Genomic DNA, 19,184 nt, shown 5'->3' on the forward strand with positions numbered 1-19,184 from the left:
GCTCTTCACTGACAAGTCGCAGTTTTGTCTCACCAGGGGTGATGGTCGGATTCGCATTTATTGTCGAAGGAATGAGCGTTACACCGAGGCCTGTACTCTGGAGCGGAATCGATTTGGAGGTGGAGGGTCCATCATGGTCTGGGGCGGTGTGTCACAGCATCATCGGACTGAGCTTGTTGTCATTGCAGGCAATCTCAACGCTGTGCGTTACAGGGAAGACATCTTCCTCCCTCATGTGGTACCCTTCCTGCAGACTCATCCTGACATGACCCTCCAGCATGACAATGCCACCAGCCATACTGCTCATTCTGTGCGTGATTTCCTTCAAGACAGGAATGTACGTGTTCTGCCATGGCCAGCGAAGAGTCCGGATCTCACTCCCATTGAGCACGTCTGGGACCTGTTGGATCGAAGGGTGAGGGCTAGGGCTATTCCCCCCAGAAATGTCCGGGATCTTGCAGGTGCCTTGGTGGAAGAGTGGGATAATATCTCACAGCAAGAACTGGCAAATCTGGTGCACTCCATGAGGAGGAGATGCACTATAGTACTTAATGCAGCTGGTGGCCACACCAGATACAGACTACTTTTGATTTTGACCCCCCCCCCCCCCCCCCCTTTGTTCAGGGACACATTATTCCATTTCTATTAGTCACATGTCTGTGGAACTTGTTCAGTTTATGTCTCAGTTGTTGAATCTTATATTCATACAAATATTTACACATGTTAAGTTTGCTGAAAATAAACGCAATTGACAGTGAGAGGACGTTTCTTTTTTTGCTGAGTTTATATCAATAGTATACTATTGTGCTTTTGAGACTTTTTAATTTATCTGCAGTCCCACTAACATTTATCTAAGAAATTTGGGGGCAGTTTCCAGAGGCACTGTAATGTCTGTACCATTTCTCCCATTGAAATGTTACTTGGCACCATCTGCTGTTCATGAGAGGTATCACCAACAGGGGCACCGCCAGGTATTTTGGGCCCCATGAAAAGGTATCACATTGGGCCCCACCACCACAGGCCACACCAACCCTGCGCAATTGCTGTAACCACACACCAGAACCCAATCGAGCCATTCATAGCTTTAAATAACTCTACCTTTGCAGGTTTGCAACTCTCTTGTAGTCCAATATTTACTGTACGATATATACTGACAGTGAGCTGTGAAAATATAACACTGTGCAGACATGCATGCAACATTCTGCATACAGTGGAATTCACTATTTGATCCAGGACTGATACCCTCTATAAGAAATGTGCTAAAAGTCCATCTTTTACAGTCTAAATTACATTTTAATGGTACAATTCTTGAATGGAAAATTCTCTTAACATGAATGAATAACTTAAAATAAATAACTTAAATATACATTAACCTCTTCAATTAAAATAAATTAACATTATCATCTATAGAATGATATAACAAACAAAATAATCAAATCAGCAGCAGATTTTTGAACTAAGTATACATACCAACTAGAAAATAAGCAGCTAAGTGGAAACAGAAAATGGAAAATAAAATGGAAATGAAAAGGCCTGATGGTGGCGCTAGAGGAAAGGTCAAGTGGTCACCAAATCAATAGGTTTCTTTCACTTGGGGTCTTAATTGTGCACAATAAATTGAGATACAGTCTTGTCCTCAGCCTGTGGGCATCGTGTGTAGTGATCCAATATCCATAGCCATGCCATTTAACAGTTATCACTGGCCCTTGCTCAGCCTTACTCACCAAGAGCCCAGCCTTCTTGCTAGCAAAGTCACTGATCAAGTCTTGAAGTCCAGCTTTCTAGCTAACTGACTTTCAATGGACAGCATGGCAAGACTGCAAAGCCTGTCCTGGGACATAGTGGACCTCAAATAGCTTATCAGTTTTAGCTTACTAAACGCTCTCTCGCCACCAGCAACAGTCACAGGCAGTGTGCAAAATATACGTTAAGCAATGCACACTTCTCCAAAGATCCTTTGCAGCTGCATCTTCCAAATTGCATTCAGGAGACCAAGAGGGGACAAGTTAGGGGGAAAGTGGCAGCATATGCGGTGTTCAGGTGTCTTACTTCATTTTGAAACTCAGGTGTAAGATCTCTGGAGTACTTCATGATCAGTGGTTGGCACACAGAATGGACTTTATCCTCACTAATCTGCCCAACTTTCAGAACAGCAGAAGATTCTTCTACAATTTTTGCAGTGGTGTGGAACCTAGTGTCAAAGTCAGTTATGATGTTGTCCATAGCAGTAAAAAACACTGTGTTCCAAAACACCGTTGCTGCACTGTCCTGAGCTGTCTCCTCTTGAGAGGTCTCATCATGGAATCTCTTCCTTTTCCTCTGACAGCGGTGTTCCTTGCTAAATTGAGGTGCAACATCCATTTGCGTAGCAATCAGTGTTGCCTCAGACAGGAGAGACTCCCATCCATCTCTAAGAGCCTGCATCTCTTCCTTTAAGGCTCTGATATTGGCTGCCTCTGTGTCAACTGAGATTTTTCCTGTCCTCAATGCATTGCAGTACCTGCAATTATGCCAACTGACATGTCATTCAACACAATGCTGCCCACCTCCTTCAGTTGGAAGTAGGGCTGATTCAGGGGTATGGGGATGGGGAGACAGGGCTGGTTCAGGGGTATGGGGAGACAGGGCTGATTCAGGGGTATGGGGAGACAGGGCTGATTCAGGGGTATGGGGATGGGGAGACAGGGCTGGTTCAGGGGTATGGGGATGGGGAGACAGGGCTGGTTCAGGGGTATGGGGATGGGGAGACAGGGCTGGTTCAGGGGTATGGGGATGGGGAGACAGGGCTGGTTCAGGGGTATGGGGATGGGGAGACAGGGCTGGTTCAGGGGTATGGGGAGACAGGGCTGCTGAGCCTGAAGCTGCTTCTGTTGGGCCTGGCACCAGGAAGGGGCAAGTGATTTAGTATGAATAGCTTGCTAAAAGTTTGCATTGATTATATGTTGGCTAAAACATTCTGGATGTTTACTTTTTGCCAAAAACAAGAAAAAAAACCTGTACGTTTTATTAGTACATTGTAAAGGAAATATTATATTCATGATAATAGGTTAATAATTTAATATTAAAAAACTATACCTAATGTTCTAATAATTTCTTAGGGCCCCTCAGTCACAGGCCCTTAAAATCATCCCCCCCCCATATGGCACCCCGATCACCAAGATTAATATTGTGATGGGTCCATTTTATTTCATACACAACATCAATCATTTTGTATTATCCATTCATTTAAACAAATAATTAGTCCCAAAAGGGTGCTATCATTTACAAAACATAAGAGAGATTTTAGAGTAATAACTAACTCGCACCTCCAGAGAGTATGGACCAGACAGTGATCAGAATTTTGAGCTCCTCAATTGAGTTGGTTTCTCCTCCTCATCGAGTCCATTTTCAATAGTCCCGCTCTCTGATGTTCTAAGATCAACAAGTAAAAATCAATAAGTATGGTGCTTGTTTCAATTCACATACTTCACAATTCAAATATAGACAGCTAAAATGTCTAAAACAGAGGGGTTACCCACATTGTCTTCTCCACGAGTGGGTCTATGTAGTCTTGGAGCTCAGTGTTGAGGGTCTCTGGCAGTAGAAAGCACAGCCCCCCGCCGATGATGGGCAGGAGGCCACAGATGAGCATGGGCAGGGCCTGGTGGTACACCTTTAGCAGATGCATCAGAGGGGCCAGGATGCCCGCCCCACGGGCACACATGGAGTTCAGACCCACACCATTCTGTCTGCAAGGACGACATGAAGAAGGACATTGCAATAAATGTATCCAAAAGTGGATGAGGAGAAAATTTGACATGTATACACAGTATGAAGAATGAGGATATTATTCTGCTGTAATAAACAGTATACATTGGGAATGTAACTAACCTTACAACGGTGGGATAGAGCTCAGCAGTATATACATAGACAATAGTGAAGGAGGCTGCTATAGCAAACTTTCCAGTCACTGCAATGACTGTCACCAATACTGGTAGGTCTAAGGGTCAAAATAAGACAGAAATAAGTACCACCAACAGTTATGTTTCAGAATATAAACGCCAACTACACCAAGTTCATGGAAATTCGACAAAGATAAAACATTTGAATACTACCCACTATAAACCCAGATAGGGTAGATGGTTGAGCATTTGCATAACTGGAAACAGCCTTCGGTAGTCACCTTCAGGAATAGCAAGAATTAGGAGACACGCTGCTCCACCAAAGAAGAGAGTGCCTGCCTGACAGGGCCTCCTGCCCAGGCGCTCCAGGAGGGTGTAGCAGCCCAGGCGAGAAAGAATCTCTGCCAGGCCAAAGATGAACTGGGTCAGGTAGATGTCTAGGCCAAAATGGCCCACGTTAAGACTCACGCCGAAGTAGACCAGGCTGGTCACAAACCTGCCCCAAGGGAGAGTGGGAAAAAACAGCTTGTAAAAACAAGATGGGGCATGAAGAAATGCACTCCATGAAGGAATGCACTACAATTGTTGTGAATTAATGCATTTAAACAGTATTTTGAATATTGATCATAAGATGTTAAGTTTGTATTTAGCTAAGTCATTGGTCACACAAACCAGATGTAGCTCATGGTGAGAGCACGTTTCCTCAGGTTGGGTATCTTGAAGAGGTCCATCATACTGCCCGTTGTAGACGTGTTCTCAGCCTCCAGCTAGAAGATGCAACTAAATAATCTATACCACAAATGCAACTTCATATATATATATTTTTTTACATGTTTACATTCTGTATCCCCAAAGTAAATTTATTCCAGTAAGGATGGTTAAATCACCATGTAGAGTAATGACTGGGGGACCTCTCTCCTGTTGACCGCAGCTGCCCTCTGGAGCTCCTGCCTGGCCTCATTATGTCTGCCTTGAGTTAGTAGCCAACGGGCAGACTCTGGGAGAATCCTAGCGCGTACACACCCACACAATATTGGTCTACAAATCCCCAAAAATGTGTGGTCATTCAAATATCCCTTCCAAAGCGGTAACTACACAATACATAAATAAGCCTTTGCTTTGATGAGAGGACAAACTCATCCACATAAAAATCTGACCTTACATCAGTTTCTGGTGGCAATTTAATCGTTCCTTCCCTCCACCCGCTGCCCACGCACAAGCCACCATAAGGTATGAAGGTCAGGCTCACCATAAGGTATGAAGGTCAGGCTCACCATAAGGTATGAAGGTCAGGATCACCATAAGGTATGAAGGTCAGGATCACCATAAGGTATGAAATTCAGGCTCACCAGAAGGTATGAAATTCAGGCTCACCAGAAGGTATGAAATTCAGGCTCACCAGAAGGTATGAAATTCAAGCTCACCAGAAGTAGACAGCCAGTAGGAGGACGGGGCTGGAGAGCACCAGCTGCAGGGCCCTCCAGTTGCGGACCCCGTAGGCGATCCATGGCAGCAACATCAGCCCCACGGCATAGAAACATTGTGAGAGGATGGTGAAGAGGGCCCGCTTAGATGTACTGGTCCACTCAGCCCCTTCCAAATAGGAAAATAACTATCACACACTACAATGGTTTGGGGCTGTCAGCTCACTCAATAGTCAAACACTGTTTGATGATTGTAGACAGTACAAGTTTGTGTGTGGAGCTTATGTGGTAAGAGACAACCTGGGAGTATTGCCCCACCTAGCACAAATGTGTTCATGGCAATGCCTGATATTGTCATGCCGACCACGAACCGAAGGCCAATGTAGACATAGATGTTGGGGGAGAAGGCAGCAGCCACTCCAAACAGCAATTGGAAGAGCAGGGAAACGAGGATGGCGAAGCGACGACCAAACCTGCGGGGGTATTTCACATTTTTGGGGTGACCTCTTCACTAAACTTGTGACAATTTAAAAAGTGGGTTGTGTTTTTTACCTGTCTGCCATAGGTCCAAACACCAGGGACCCTATTAGGAGGCCGGTCATGTAGATGGACTGTGATGCCTCACTCACACCTTTGTTGTCACACACCAAGTTAAACTGATGAGAAGGAAAGGAAAGAGGAGAGAATTTAGTTGCCTTTGATGATAAGGAAATGGATTGCTTCTTTTCATAATAAAAGCACCATACATGCCTAATCTCACAATATATCAGATACAGTGCATTCGTATTCCGACCCTTTTACTATTTCCACATTTTGTTACGTTACAGCCTTATTCTAAAATGGATTAAATAGTTTTTCCCCCTCATCAATCTACACACAATACCCCATAATGACAAAGCAAAACAGGTTTTTATAAAAATAAAAAACTGAAATATGACATCTACATAAGTATTCAGACCCATTACTCAGTACTTTGTTGAAGCACCTTAGGCAACGATTACAGCCTGAGTCTTCTTGGGTATGAAGCTGCAAGCTTGGCACACCTGTATTTTCTCCCATTCTTCTCTGCAGATCCTCTCAAGCTCTGTCTGGTTGGGATGGGGAGCGTCGCTGCACAGCTATTTTCAGGTCTCTCCAGAGATGTTAGATCAGGTTCAAGTCCGCGCCCTGACTGGGACCACTCAAGGCCATTTAGAGACTTGTTCCGAAGCCACTCCTGTATTTTCTTGGCTGTGTGCTTAGGGTCATTGTCCTGTTGGAAGGTGAACCTTCACCCCAGTATGAGGTCCTGAGCGCTCTGGAGCAGGATTCATCAAGGATCTCTCTGTACTGTGCTCTGTTCATCTTCCCTCGATCCTGACCAGTCTCGCAGTCCCTGCCGCTGAAAAACATCCCCTAAACAGGATGCTGCCACCACCATGCTTCACCGTCGGGATGGTGCCAGGTTTCCTCCAGATGTGACGCTTGGCATTCAGGCCAAAGAGTTCAATCTTGGTTTCAGCAGACTAGAGAATCTTGTTTCTCATGGTCTGAGAGTCTTTAGGTGCCTTTTGGCAAACTCCAAGCGGGCTGTCATGCCTTTTACTGAGGAGTGGCTTCTGGCCACTCTACCATAAAGGCCTGATTGTTGGAGTGCTGCAGAGATGGTTGTCCTTCTGGAGAGATGGTTGTCTTTCTGGAAGGTTCTCCCATCTCCACAGAGGAACTCTAGAGCTCTGTCAGAGTGACCATCGGTTCTTGGTCACCTCCCAGACCGAGGCCCTTCTCCCTCGATTGCTCAGTTTGGCCGGGCAGCCAGCTCTAGGAAGAGTCTTGGTGGTTCCAAACTTCTTCCATTTAGGAATGATGGAGGCCTCTGTGTTCTTGGGGACCTTCAATGCTGCAGACATTTTCTGGTAACCTTCCCCAGATCTGTGCCTCAATACAATCCTGTCTCTGCGCTCTAAGGACAATTCCTTTGACCTCATGACTTGTTTTTTTTCTCTGACATGCACTGTCAACTGCGGGACCTTATATAGACCGGTGTGTGCCTTTCCAAATCATGTCCAATCAATGGAATTTACCACAGGTGGACTCCAATCAAGTTGGAGAAACATCAAGGATGATCAATGGAAACAGGACGCACCTGAGTTCAATTTTGAGTCTCATAGCAAAGGGTCTGAATACTTATGTAAATAAGGTATCTGTTTTTTATTTTTTATAAATTTGCCCCAAAAAATTCTAAAAACCTGTTTTCGCTTTGTCATTATCAGGTATTGTGTGTAGATTGATGAGGAATTATCTGATTTTATGAATTTTAGAATAAGGCTGTAATGTAACAATGTGGAAAAAGTCAAGGGGTCTGAAAACCTTCCGAATGCACTGTATCTGTGGATATAAAAGTGAATAAAGGTCGAAAACAAGACATAAGCATTGACTTCATGAAGAAGTCAAGGCCATTCTTGCATAACTTAAGGTATAACTCTGATATACAGTATATACACAACAAGTGCCTTCAAGGGACACAGGATTTAAAACACAGAACGTAGTGATTGATGTCTAAGCTTCTAGGAGAAAATTAGTGACATTATGAAAACTATTGTCAAGCAGCCAAATCAAATAGCGTAAACAGAACCAAACTAACTTGGGCTATCTGCACAAAACTGAACTTCTCACCAGGTAGTGCATAGAGTTAAATAGGAGTTGGGCTGGGGTAATGCAATGATTGCTCTCATCCCTACCTCTGTCACCAGAGTAGGGTTTCCTTGGGGTGTGTCGTAAACCCACCCATCTGTACAATATATGGTGCTGTTGATTCCTTGCTCTTGAATTGTTTCCAAGTCCAAGTCCACCGGTGTGAACATACGACAGCTCTCATATTCCCCGACATCATTCATTGGAAGTGTGAGATTTTTCTGTTGGTCATAGGTCAATTCGGGTCCACGGGCGAGTATCCAGTCGGTGTTGCAGTGGTGAGGAAAATTCATACCTGTGAAAACTTGGCTGAACATGTGAAAGGCCATGAATATGTTGGGTATCGATATTGCCAACAACAGGCGATTTTGAAATGCTCCAAACTCACCAACTACTGGGAGTATCTTTCCGAACGCAACCATTCTCTTCTCGCCTGGGGTCCTGCATGGAAGACATTGGAAAATTAATCCAAGAAAGCCTACCACTTTTGTAAAATAGGGGCTACCTACCTAAAACTATTAAGGATTCTTTGACTAGTGGTATCCCTTTAGGAGAACCCTTTTTGGTTCCAGGTAGAAATGTTGGTTCCAGGTAGAAAGGTCTAGGAACCAAAAAAGGTTCTCCTACAGGGACATTCAAATAATAATTTATGGTTATATATTATATTTAAGGTTTATTTTTTAATTGTACACATAGTCAGCTAAAAGCTGAATTGCAGCATGCATAGGCCTATGTAAGTAGGTAAAGAAAGAAATATGATATGCAGTATAGAATATTACAGTTCAGCAGCACTAAGCAGTCTCACAAAGGCATAGGGATGTTGTAGTATCTGTCAATCTGAGTAGGGGGAAGGTTCAGTTTGTGATTGGATCGGGTAGATCTGCCACTGACATGGTCTTTCTTCTGAGGTAGCCATTTGTTGTAATCCTGGGATTTTGCAAGCTTCTGGGCAAAGGATCTGCAGAGATGGGTGCGACCGGACTCCGAGGACTGCAAGCCCAGGTCATTGCATGCAGGAGGTGTAGGTAGTGCCTATGATGATTTTGGTTGAATGTCGTTGGATCTTCTCAAGTTGGTTGTGTTGGTGGGCTGTGAGACCTGGGTGCCATACTGGAGCGGTGTACTCTAGCACTAGCTGGACAAAGCAGGTGTAGAATGTCAGAAGGTCTTCTGGGAGGAAGGTTGAAGTGGCGATGATGGTTCTTCATGAAGAGCCTTCGGTTCCCTTTGGTGGTAATGTCGGAGATGTGTATGTCCCATTTGTGTATGTCCCATTTGTGGATGTGTATGTCCCATGTGTATGTCCCACAAATTCTTATTTACAATGACGGCCTACCAAAAAGGCCTTCTGCGGGGAAGGGGGCTGGGATTTAAAAAAAATACACACACACACACACACACACACACACACACACACACACACACACACACATCACAACAAGAAACAACACTACATAAAGAGAAACCTATGACAACATAACAAGGCAGCAACACATGACAACACAGCGTGGTAGCAACACAACATGACAGCAACACAAAACATGGTACAAACATTACTAGGCACAGACAACAGCACAAAGGGCAAGAAGGTAGAGACAACAATACATCACGCAAAGCCGCCACAACTGTCAGTAAGAGTGTCCATGATTGAGTCTTTGAATGAAGAGATTGAGATAAAACTGTCTAGTTTGAGTGTTCGTTGCAGCTCGTTCCAGTCGCTAGCTGCAGCGAACTGAAAAGAGGAGCGACCCAGGGATCTGTGTGCTTTGGGGACCTTTAACAGAATGTGACTGGCAATAGATGATATCTCAGATAGGGGGGAGGGGGGAGTGAGGCCTAAGAGGGTTTTATAAATAAGCATCAACCAGTGGGTCTTGTGACGGGTATACAGAGATGACCAGTTTACAGAGGAGTATAGAGTGCAGTGATGTGTCCTATAAGGAGCATTGGTGGTAAATCTGATGGCCGAATGGTAAAGAACATCTAGCCGCTCGAGAGCACCCTTACCTGCGCCATTGACGTGAGCCACGAATACAACTGGACCAAGCCGTGTGCCCTGGGGGAGGCCACTGGGGGAGGTCACTGGGGGAGGCCACAGGAGAGTTCTTGGGCCTGGGATAGAGTCTCATGGGATCTTGTAACCTGGCTACGGCCGGAATGGAAGTTTCAAATTCATGGCATGATCTCTGGTCGGACAGATAATTGCAAAAGGTGTTTCATTGCAATGGTGTGATCCACAAGATCAAAGACCGTGCTGTAGTCCGTCAGGACCAATGTGCTGGAGGTGCCTCTGGTGTCTGCTGTTCTGTACAGACAGTGGGTGGTTGAGCATCCCTTGAGGCGGCCAAACTGTTGTTTGGAGATTTTGAATATCCTGTGTTGCCCATTCAGCAACAAAACCTTCACACAGAAGGGGCGTGAGCAAGATGGGCCGTAGCTGGTCAATCCTCTGTGGATTACTCTTCAGCAGGAGGACCACTATTGTCTCCTTCCATTGATGTGGACCCACTCCTTCACACAGGGAGGAGTTGAAGAAGTCAGTCAGGTGGGTGGATATTGCAACAGCAACTTCCCTGATGAGTCTGCCACTGATGAGATCAGGACCTGGGGCTTTTCTGGTTAGAACGGAGCGTAGTTTCCTGTGCATTTCCCATGGTTCAACAGTAGGGAGTGGCATAGCTGACAAAAATGCAGGTAGGTCTGACAGGTTTAGCATAGGTAATGGTGTGGTGACAGATGAAAACTTGGCATTTATAGCATTGGCAATGGCAGAATGGTTCTCTGGGTCGAGCCTGTCAACTTTGATGGAGATTGTCTTTTTACTCCTGGTCAGAGATTTATTTTGATGGTACCTGCTTTTTTGCTAACCATAACGAATGTAGCATAAAAGTCATAAAGAGTGTACAGTGCATCAAAGATGCAGAATTTTCTTAAAAAAAGGTAAAATATGTTATTTCCAGTCACATAAATAAACCTATATTTTAACCCCAGAAAGCAACCTGGCCTTTGATTAATACACTCAGCTTATTATTACTGACCATCAAGTCCACCTAAAATAGTCAGTCTAGTGTGGGATAGAATGAAAAAAATCACATTCTGAAAAAGCACAAATATTGTGAAATAGCCCAAATGCAAGTCGTGTCATCAAGTTTAAGGCCTACCTTTACCAGGTGAGTCCCTTGCCTGGCACCCGCTATTTTCCCTGCGCAACAGGGTAAAGGTGGTAGCAGCACAACGTACTGTACAGTGTAGTTAGTTAACTGATGAACTGACATGCCAAAACGTTAACTCTTGAGGGAGTTCTATTATCCTGAGCCGCGTTGCACCGGTCAATGGCACGTGACGCGAACGGGCAAAAGCCGTAAGGGAGAAGCGCCAGTTTCAACTCGAACAGTAATCTGCGCCAATAGATAATGTTGTCAACAAGGTAGCATGATGCATCGTCCAGAAACATAAACATATCCATATCTTCCATAAAATATATATTCGAATGTTCAAACTAGTTTCCGGTGGGAAGGCAGATAAAGCGTTTTTATCAAAAGCAAAAAACAACACAATGTACTCATTACTCCATGTGCTTATGCCCGGTTCAAAACAACTGTGAACTCGGAAAATACAAGGTCGAATCATGACGTTAGTGATATTCAGGTAGGAAAGTCTGAGCTCTTGAAATATGTCCGAGTTCCCGAGTTGGAATTCCGAGTTGGCAGCTCAGTTCCGAAACGAATGCAATCACCTTTCACCCGCTATAAACTCCTCCCACCGGGTAACTTGGGCCAGATAATCGAATCCCCTTATTGATTGTATTACCCAATCGACCAATAAAACCAGGGAAATACGGACGTTAGACGTTAGATTACTCCTAATTGGCTAATTTCTAATATTGTGTGGTTTAGTTTAGTCATGGTCGATTTATTTCTAATGTTGTGTGGTACGTCATCTAAATGATTGCCCATTGACGCCCACACTGCAACAACCCCGCCATTTGGAACATAATCCAATCCTGTTTGATAACAAGGTAAAGTATTGAATATATTGGCATACTGTAATAGTTGGCTATAGATTTCCAATGAGCCAGAATGGTCATATTAAGTATCATTGTTGCGATAAAACAAATATTCAGCAGTTAGACGCATTCAGTAACTAAAAAGAACTGGATGGCTGCTACGTTGACAAGAAGACTGAGCTAACCGCGGTAGCTAGCCAAGTCAGGCAGCATCAGCGGGAACGTATTGACTTTACTAGCTAGCTATCTCGTTGATAGGTTTCTACCTAACACCATCATTGTCAATATAACGGGTTATTAAGTATCTAGATAGCTAGCTAGTTTTCAGTCTGTGTGGTGGTGAACTTTGATACATGGCGTATAGTTGGCTAGCTAGCTAACGTTAGCTCTCTGTGTTCAAAACAAACCTGCGCGCCAAATCATGTCTCCGGGCGCCACACGGCAAAAAGTTAAACACCACAAGATTGAATGTAACTTACTGTTGTAGCTGGCTAGCTATGTGTACTTATAATGACAACTATCTGGTGGTGGGTAAATTGTGATTGATTGTAATTTTAACTAGCTAACGTTATTTTTTGTTGTATTGTTTGTGCTTGCTAACCCCTTAACATCTTAACAACGTTCTCAGACATGACATTGTCAAGTCCGATGGAAAGTTGTTGACTAGCTAACGTTAGCTTAATGTGTTTAGTTATATTATTCGCATAAAAAGGAGGGACTATAGTCAGGTGCTTCTCCAGGGATATCTGGCTAAACTGATGGTGGAACTACTTTCTTCCCAAAACAGGGCAGCAGATGTTACAAAGTGCACTGACATGACTGAAATAATGGATGAAAATATGGTTTGTCCCCTATCGGATGAGGTAGAGAAAGAACCAAAGGTTGAAGACCTGGCGGACTCACCAGAAAAGGCCCGAAAACCACGGAATGAAATGAGCAGAGACATAAGTATGATAAGTCAATGATGTTTATTAACCTGTTTTGCTCAATATAGGCCTACACTGTTAATTTATAGTTCAGTACAGGTATCTAGCTAGTTATCATCCCTCCTTTACCTTCCTCAGCTTTGCATGGGTCCAACTTGTTAGTTATTGCATGCAGAGAGGCCTGGTTTGCTACAGTTGATGAAGCCAGCAGCACTGAATTATATTTGACCTGTTATGTTCTTCTTGCAGCTCTATCTCAAATAGTTGAAGGGAAGAGGGAGAAAAAGATGGTGCAAAGACTTGATTTCCAGGTTGCAAAACCTGCGAAGGTGCTGAAAGTTGAAAATGGTAAGATGGAGCATCCTCAGACATGTCTATCACCAAAGGCTGTAGATGTGCACAGAACTTTTCCAAAGTTTTGTTGACATGAGACAGAATGAAGCCTGTAAATAAGTTCTCATCAGTCTCGTAGTCTATTGGGATGCAACTGTATCATGTACCAGCCCCGCTGGGATCCCATATAATGCTCCCATCACCATTTTGCCCTCAGTAGTCAGCTCATTATTTAACAGTACAACCCTAATTTTCACTCCCTCTCAGGTGGCGGAGATAAATTAGGAGACATTGCGAGAGTGAACCACCACCTCGGAAAGCTGAAGGTTCCAGATCTGAAACCGCTTCATACAATTCTCTTTGATATGCCAGGTAAGGTAAGTGTATCTTACACTTTTTTAAAAGGCTGAGTAATGTCACAATGGACACCCTTGTGTGGGTAAAACAGCTCTAGAGTTGTTGTTAGTCGGTTGTGTCATTATTGATGGTTCTTTTCTCAGATTGCCACAATGAGGAAAAACATGCGGCTGTTCAATGGCTTCCCGTTCGAGGTTGACAGTGATCCCTATATAAAGAAGAAGGAGAGGATGATGAAGTAAGAAGGAGAGGGGGTTGCACAGTTAGGACTTGTGAAACAACAGTAGTAGTGTATATAATGTACCAGTCAAAAGTTTGGACACACCTAGTCATTCAAGTCTTTTTTTTGGTACTATTTTCTAATAGCGAATACATTAACTATGAAATAACACATATGGAATCATGTAGTAACCAAAAAAGTGTTAAACAAATGAAAATATATTTCAGATTCTTCAAAGTAGCCACCCTTTGCCTTGATGACAGCTTTGCACACTCTTGGCTTTCTCTCAACCAGCTTCATGAGGTAGTCACCTGGAATACATTTCAATTAACAGGTGTGCCTTGTTAAAAGGTAATTTGTGGAATTTCTTTCCTTAATGCGTTTGAGCCAATAATTTGTGTTGTGACAAGGTAGGGGTGGTATACAGAAGATGGCCCTATTTGTTTTACCCACATTTGGTAAAAGACCAGGTCCATATTATGACAAGAACAGCTCAAATAAGCAAAGAGAATCAACAGTCCATCAAGAACTTTGAAAGTTTCTTCTAGTGCAGTTGCAAAAACCATCAAGTGCTATCATGAAACTGGCTCTCATGAGGACCGCCACAGGAAAGGAAGTCCCAGAGTTACTTCTGCTGCAGAGGATTACTTCTGCTGCAGAGGATAAGTTCATTAGAGTTAACTACACCTGAGAAATTTGGCCCAAATACATTTTTCCACAGACTTCAAGTAACAGACACACCTCAACATCAACTGTTCAGAGGAGACTGTGAATCAGGCTTTCATGGTCCAATTGCTGCAAAGAAACCACTACTAAAGGACACCAATAAGAAGAGACTTGCTTGGGACCAGAAACACAAGCAATGGACATTAGACGAGTGGAAATCTGTCCTTTGGTCTGATGAGTCCAAATTTGAGATTTGTCTCCAACCGCTGTGTCTTTGTGACGCAGAGTAGGTGAACAGATAATCTCTGCATGTGTGGTTCCCACCTTGAAGCATGGAGGTGTGAGGGTGCTCTGCTGGTGACACTGTCTGTGATTCAAGGCACACTTAACCAGCATAGCTACCACAGCATTCTGCAGCGATATGCCATCCCATCTGGTTTGGGCTTAGTGCCACTATCATTTGTTTTTCAACAGGACAATGACCTCCAGGCTGTGTAAGGGTTATTTGACTAAGGAGGAGAGTGGTGGAGTGCTGGATCAGATGACCTGGCCTCCACAATCACTTGACCTCAACCCAATTTAAGATGGTTTGGGATGAGTTGGACCGCAGAGTGAAGGGAAGCAGCCAACAAGTGCTCAGCATATGTAGGAACTCCTTCAAGACTGTTGGAAATGCATTCCAGGTGAAGCTGGTTGAGAGAATGCCTTGACAGCTTTGCACTTTCTTGGCAAGGGTGGCTACTTTGAAGAATCTCAAATATATTTTGATTTGTTGAACACTTTTTTTGGTTACTACATGATTCCATATGTGTTATTTCATAGTTTTGATGTCTTCACTATTATTCTACAATGTAGAAAATAAAGAGAAACCCTTGAATGAGTAGGTGTCCAAACTTTTGACTGGTACTGTATATATATTTTTTTACCTTCATCAGGGAGTCATACTGAGACCAAGGTCACTTTTACAGATGAGTCCTGAATTAAATAAATGACAGAAAATACAAACGTCAAAATATAAATGCAAAATGCAAGCAGAAAGAAACACAGTCATTAGAAATGAACATTCATCAGTAAAAAGGTCCTCAATCAGCTTTCTGAATTGCACTAGAGGCACCAACACATCCAATTTTAGAACATTTTGAAGATTGTTCCACAAGGTGCAAGAACTAAAAGCTGATTTACCCAACTCAGTAGAGACCAAAGGAATTTCCAGAGTTAACCATCCCTGAGACAGGGTCAGGTAACTTGTCTAAAGTTGAGTAATTATGTTTGCTACAGTGGACTTTTTGTTTATGAATGAAAACAACCATGTATCAACCTACATAACTTGACATCAGAGGGCCAATCAACTTTCTGGTAGAGAATGCAGTAATGAGTACTAAAATTGTCGCCCGTAATAAAGCGCAGTGTGCTATGATAAACTGCATCTAACAGCTTTAATGAAGTAGCATGTTTAAACATTATCTGAACTATTGTTGTGGATCAAACGTACTCTATTGTTGCACAATAAACAAGCAAACGAATGACTAGTATTTGTGTGCTCTGATTCAGGATAACATGCGTAAGGTTGAGGACCATCTGTAAAGTGTTGGACCTGGAGAAGGGTGGAAACCAGTCAGTCCTCATCGACAGGATCATGACTTTCCTCATGAGTCCCAGAATATCAGGAAAGGTGAGTTAAAGGTCTTTATTTTTCAAAAAAACTGTCCTTAACAGTTTTCATGTAGTGACTGCTCTTTAGCTAGATACACATTTCTTGAGTTTGTTGTCTTGTCAAACAGAATACAAAATCCTTCCCATCTGCAGCCTGTGATCTCCAAGAGGAAGAAGAAGTCTAAGAAGAATATCTCAACCAAAGACTCTAAGAGCAAGACCAAGGCCAAGAGTACATCCAGCAGCCCCCGGAAGGTCAAAGCAGAGAGCAAGTCCAAAGCCATCGTCACTGATTCTAGCAGTGATGAGGATGATGACGACGACGACGAGCAAGGAGTCACAGTAGAACAAGACGAGTCAGATGCTGAAAAGAAGAGCGAGAAATCGGGAAAGCGGGAAAAGGTGACGACCGATGAAGATACCGATGATTCTGAAGACTACGGCGATGAGGTGAGGAGAACTGAAATGTAATGTAAACCGATAGATATTGTCCATTGGAAATGTGTATTTTCCCCTATTTGGTCTTGGACGATACTAGTGCCACTATATAAATATTCTAAAACTGTAAAAGGGAACGGTCAGCCTGTTCTGTCACTCAAAGATTAACCACAAAGTCCCTTCTCTCCTACCAATCAGGATCCCAAGTCAAATCCAGCAGCCAAGGGCAAGAGAACACCTGCCAAGAAGCGCGCGCAACCAGCAAAGAAGGCAGCTCCTGCCAAAAAGAAAACGAAAGACTCCGACCAGTCTGAGTCTGATTCAGACAAGGATGATGACGAGGATGAGAAAGACAGCGAGAGTGAAGTTGAGAAGGTGAGATTCTTCTGTCAATCTGTCTCTGATTCTGGATTTGCTAAACTCACAGCAAGTCTTGTGAATACAAAAGTCAACAGTTTGGGTTTGTGTTCATATTTGTGTTCATATTTGTATGTAATTATTATGTAACAGATCATGTCTATAATATCTGGATGGGTTTTTACCCATTTTGTCTTTTTATCTTGAACTAATGGAATGAACTCATGGATTGACTTGTCCTCAGCCACAAAAGAAACCGTCAGTTAAGAGGGCAGCACCGGCTAAGACCAAGAAAGCAGACAGCAGCAGTAACAAACAGAAAAAGACTGCCAATAAGGGCAATGGTAAGAATCTCTAGATTTACTTTCATAGCATGTTTCATACATCATTGGCAACCTGTAGCTTATTGTTATATTTTTCTCTGCTTGTTTTCCTAAATAGCAGCACTCGACAGTTCGGACGATGATGAGCCGTTGATCAAGATGATCAAGAAGCCTCCTACAGATGAGCAGCTTAAGGAGACGGTGAAGAGGCTGCTGAAAGATGCCAACCTGGAGGAGATGACCATGAAGAAGATCTGCCAGAAAGTATGTTTGCTTCTCAAATATCTGATTTGATATCACAATGTTGGTTGGTTTACCTGTAAAAGTGTCTAACGCAACAACTTCTTTGTCCCAGGTGTACGACACATACCCAGAGTATGACCTGACCAGTAGAAAGGACTATGTCAAGCAGACAGTAAAAACGGTGAGTTACCTGTCCTCCCTTGGTGTTCTGGAATAGCAGCACTGTGCTTGCCTTATAGACTACTCAGGTCTGTCAATGTCATTACCCCCAAAAAATGTGTGAATGCTTTTCAATTATGTTTTATCTGTTGGCAGACTGATTTCTTTGTATAACCATCTGTTTTATTGTTCTTTGCAGCTGATTTCCTAAAGAACATGGAAAAGGACATAAACAGTCCTTGTGGCAAATAACTGTGAATGTTCCAATGCTGGAAAAGGATAATCAAAAGAATGTGCCTACCTTCTTAGAACTGCTCAAACCCTCAATTTTACTTCGTTGTGTTTGTTTTTATTTAAATCCTAATGTTTTTATGTTTCTGTATTATGTCATTTCCAACTTGACTGCACACTTCTCTTAGGTCATATGTAACATGCTACTTAAGGCTTATGCATTTGAGTCATTGCTTGTTAATAATCTGTGCTTTGTTAATACACTTTAACTTTACAGTTTTTCTACTGATCCCAAGCAAAGGGTGTTAGGCTAAACAAACAGTGTTTTAGAGATTCAAGGTTGGTCACTATAAATGGAAACATGTCCTCAGGCAATGCATGAATTCACACTGTTGATTTTTAAATGCATTTCCTGAATTGACCAGTCAAAATGCAATAAGGGCCCTCACTATAGCTATCCACTGCCTTTGCCTTCTGTGGAGGATTTCAAATCTTTCCCTCTGTGGTTTTGATGCACATAAAACAGCCTTATAGCAACAAGGCTGGGGTGTATTCACTAGGAACCAAAAGGGGAGGGCCCTACTGGAATTTGACCAATAGAAACTCTGTTTTTAGTAAGCATGTTGTTTCTGTTGCAAAACATTTTGGACTAATAAATCCACCCCTTTTCCATTCTCCCTAGGCATTTTGTGTGAAATTGTTTTGCATGGCAAGCTGTTCAATTGAGTTTTGAAAAGTATTTATTGTCATGGTCAAATCTTCAAACATATATTCCTTGATTGCATTTATAAGACTTCATGTTTTTATATGTAAATGTGTACATTTTGTTAATCATTCCCTTTTGATGAGATCCTGTTTTAGTCCTTTTTTTGTCTCTGTATGTGGTACAGGATTCTGATTGATGTAGTTGTTACCTTGCTCAATGAAGAGTTGGATCTTTTAGTCAATGTACCTTTGACAAAGTAACAGTCATTGAATGAAAATGTCTTCCAATGTTCTGCATATAAATTTACATCAGATTTTTTGAACGAACCATTGTCTATCTAGTGTTTTTCTAAAGCAAAGACACTCATTACTAAGGTGGTAAACAGTTAAGATATTGGCCCTGTTACTGCGCATCAAAACCATAATGTCATGTAAACTGTGACTGCCTGACTGAGCTACAAACAATATTGGTCAGTACTATCTGGAATCCTTGGGATGTTCCTACTAACCATTTTACATTTAAACTTCAATGGGGCTGAGGGATGTCCCAAGGATCCAGGATAGCAGGGACTAAATAATATTGGCTGTG

At 42.8% G+C, this 19,184-nt stretch overlaps 2 protein-coding genes across 5 annotated transcripts; one reads left to right on the plus strand and one right to left on the minus strand.

Moving 5' to 3' along the window:
• Nucleotides 1-3,043: 3,043 nt before the first annotated feature.
• Nucleotides 3,044-11,226, minus strand: LOC115179640 (solute carrier family 22 member 13-like). The gene is made up of 11 exons (XM_029741289.1): nucleotides 11,140-11,226; nucleotides 8,026-8,419; nucleotides 5,858-5,961; nucleotides 5,624-5,778; nucleotides 5,306-5,474; nucleotides 4,769-4,889; nucleotides 4,554-4,648; nucleotides 4,163-4,377; nucleotides 3,871-3,979; nucleotides 3,519-3,728; nucleotides 3,044-3,411 (listed from the first exon to the last, which is right to left on the minus strand). The coding sequence occupies exons 2-11, from the start codon at nucleotides 8,398-8,400 to the stop codon at nucleotides 3,333-3,335; spliced, it is 1,632 nt and encodes a 543-aa protein (XP_029597149.1). The 5' UTR covers nucleotides 8,401-8,419; nucleotides 11,140-11,226; the 3' UTR covers nucleotides 3,044-3,332.
• Nucleotides 11,227-11,801: 575 nt separating this feature from the next.
• LOC115179648 (protein DEK) lies at nucleotides 11,802-18,922 on the plus strand. 4 transcript variants are annotated; one of them, XM_029741314.1, is made up of 12 exons: nucleotides 11,802-11,996; nucleotides 12,772-12,932; nucleotides 13,160-13,258; nucleotides 13,511-13,620; nucleotides 13,744-13,838; nucleotides 16,038-16,158; nucleotides 16,293-16,589; nucleotides 16,776-16,952; nucleotides 17,179-17,278; nucleotides 17,376-17,521; nucleotides 17,613-17,681; nucleotides 17,859-18,922. In XM_029741314.1, the coding sequence occupies exons 2-12, from the start codon at nucleotides 12,800-12,802 to the stop codon at nucleotides 17,868-17,870; spliced, it is 1,359 nt and encodes a 452-aa protein (XP_029597174.1). In that variant the 5' UTR covers nucleotides 11,802-11,996; nucleotides 12,772-12,799; the 3' UTR covers nucleotides 17,871-18,922. The 4 variants fall into 4 exon arrangements, with proteins under 4 accessions (XP_029597174.1, XP_029597183.1, XP_029597168.1 ...); XM_029741323.1 differs by lacking the exon at nucleotides 11,802-11,996 and adding an exon at nucleotides 12,186-12,207; XM_029741308.1 differs by lacking the exon at nucleotides 11,802-11,996 and adding an exon at nucleotides 12,343-12,511 and having other exon boundaries at nucleotides 17,379-17,521.
• Nucleotides 18,923-19,184: the final 262 nt, after the last annotated feature.

The sequence above is a fragment of the Salmo trutta genome, chromosome 3 (genome assembly GCF_901001165.1).
Source record: "Salmo trutta chromosome 3, fSalTru1.1, whole genome shotgun sequence".
Taxonomy (NCBI): Eukaryota; Metazoa; Chordata; class Actinopteri; order Salmoniformes; family Salmonidae; genus Salmo; species Salmo trutta.

Coding starts and splice junctions, on each gene's coding strand:
- LOC115179648 (XM_029741301.1), top strand. Junction 12,933..13,159: donor TGAAATGAGCAGAGACATAA/GTATGATAAGTC, acceptor TTCTTCTTGCAG/CTCTATCTCAAATAGTTGAA. Junction 16,590..16,775: donor CTGAAGACTACGGCGATGAG/GTGAGGAGAACT, acceptor CCTACCAATCAG/GATCCCAAGTCAAATCCAGC.
- LOC115179640 (XM_029741289.1), bottom strand. CDS start 8,400: ATGGTTGCGTTCGGAAAGATACTCCCAGTAGTTGGTGAGTTTGGAGCA. Junction 4,890..5,305: donor CTACTGGCTGTCTACTTCTG/GTGAGCTTGAAT, acceptor TGTACGCGCTAG/GATTCTCCCAGAGTCTGCCC. Junction 3,729..3,870: donor CTCTATCCCACCGTTGTAAG/GTTAGTTACATT, acceptor TCGTCCTTGCAG/ACAGAATGGTGTGGGTCTGA.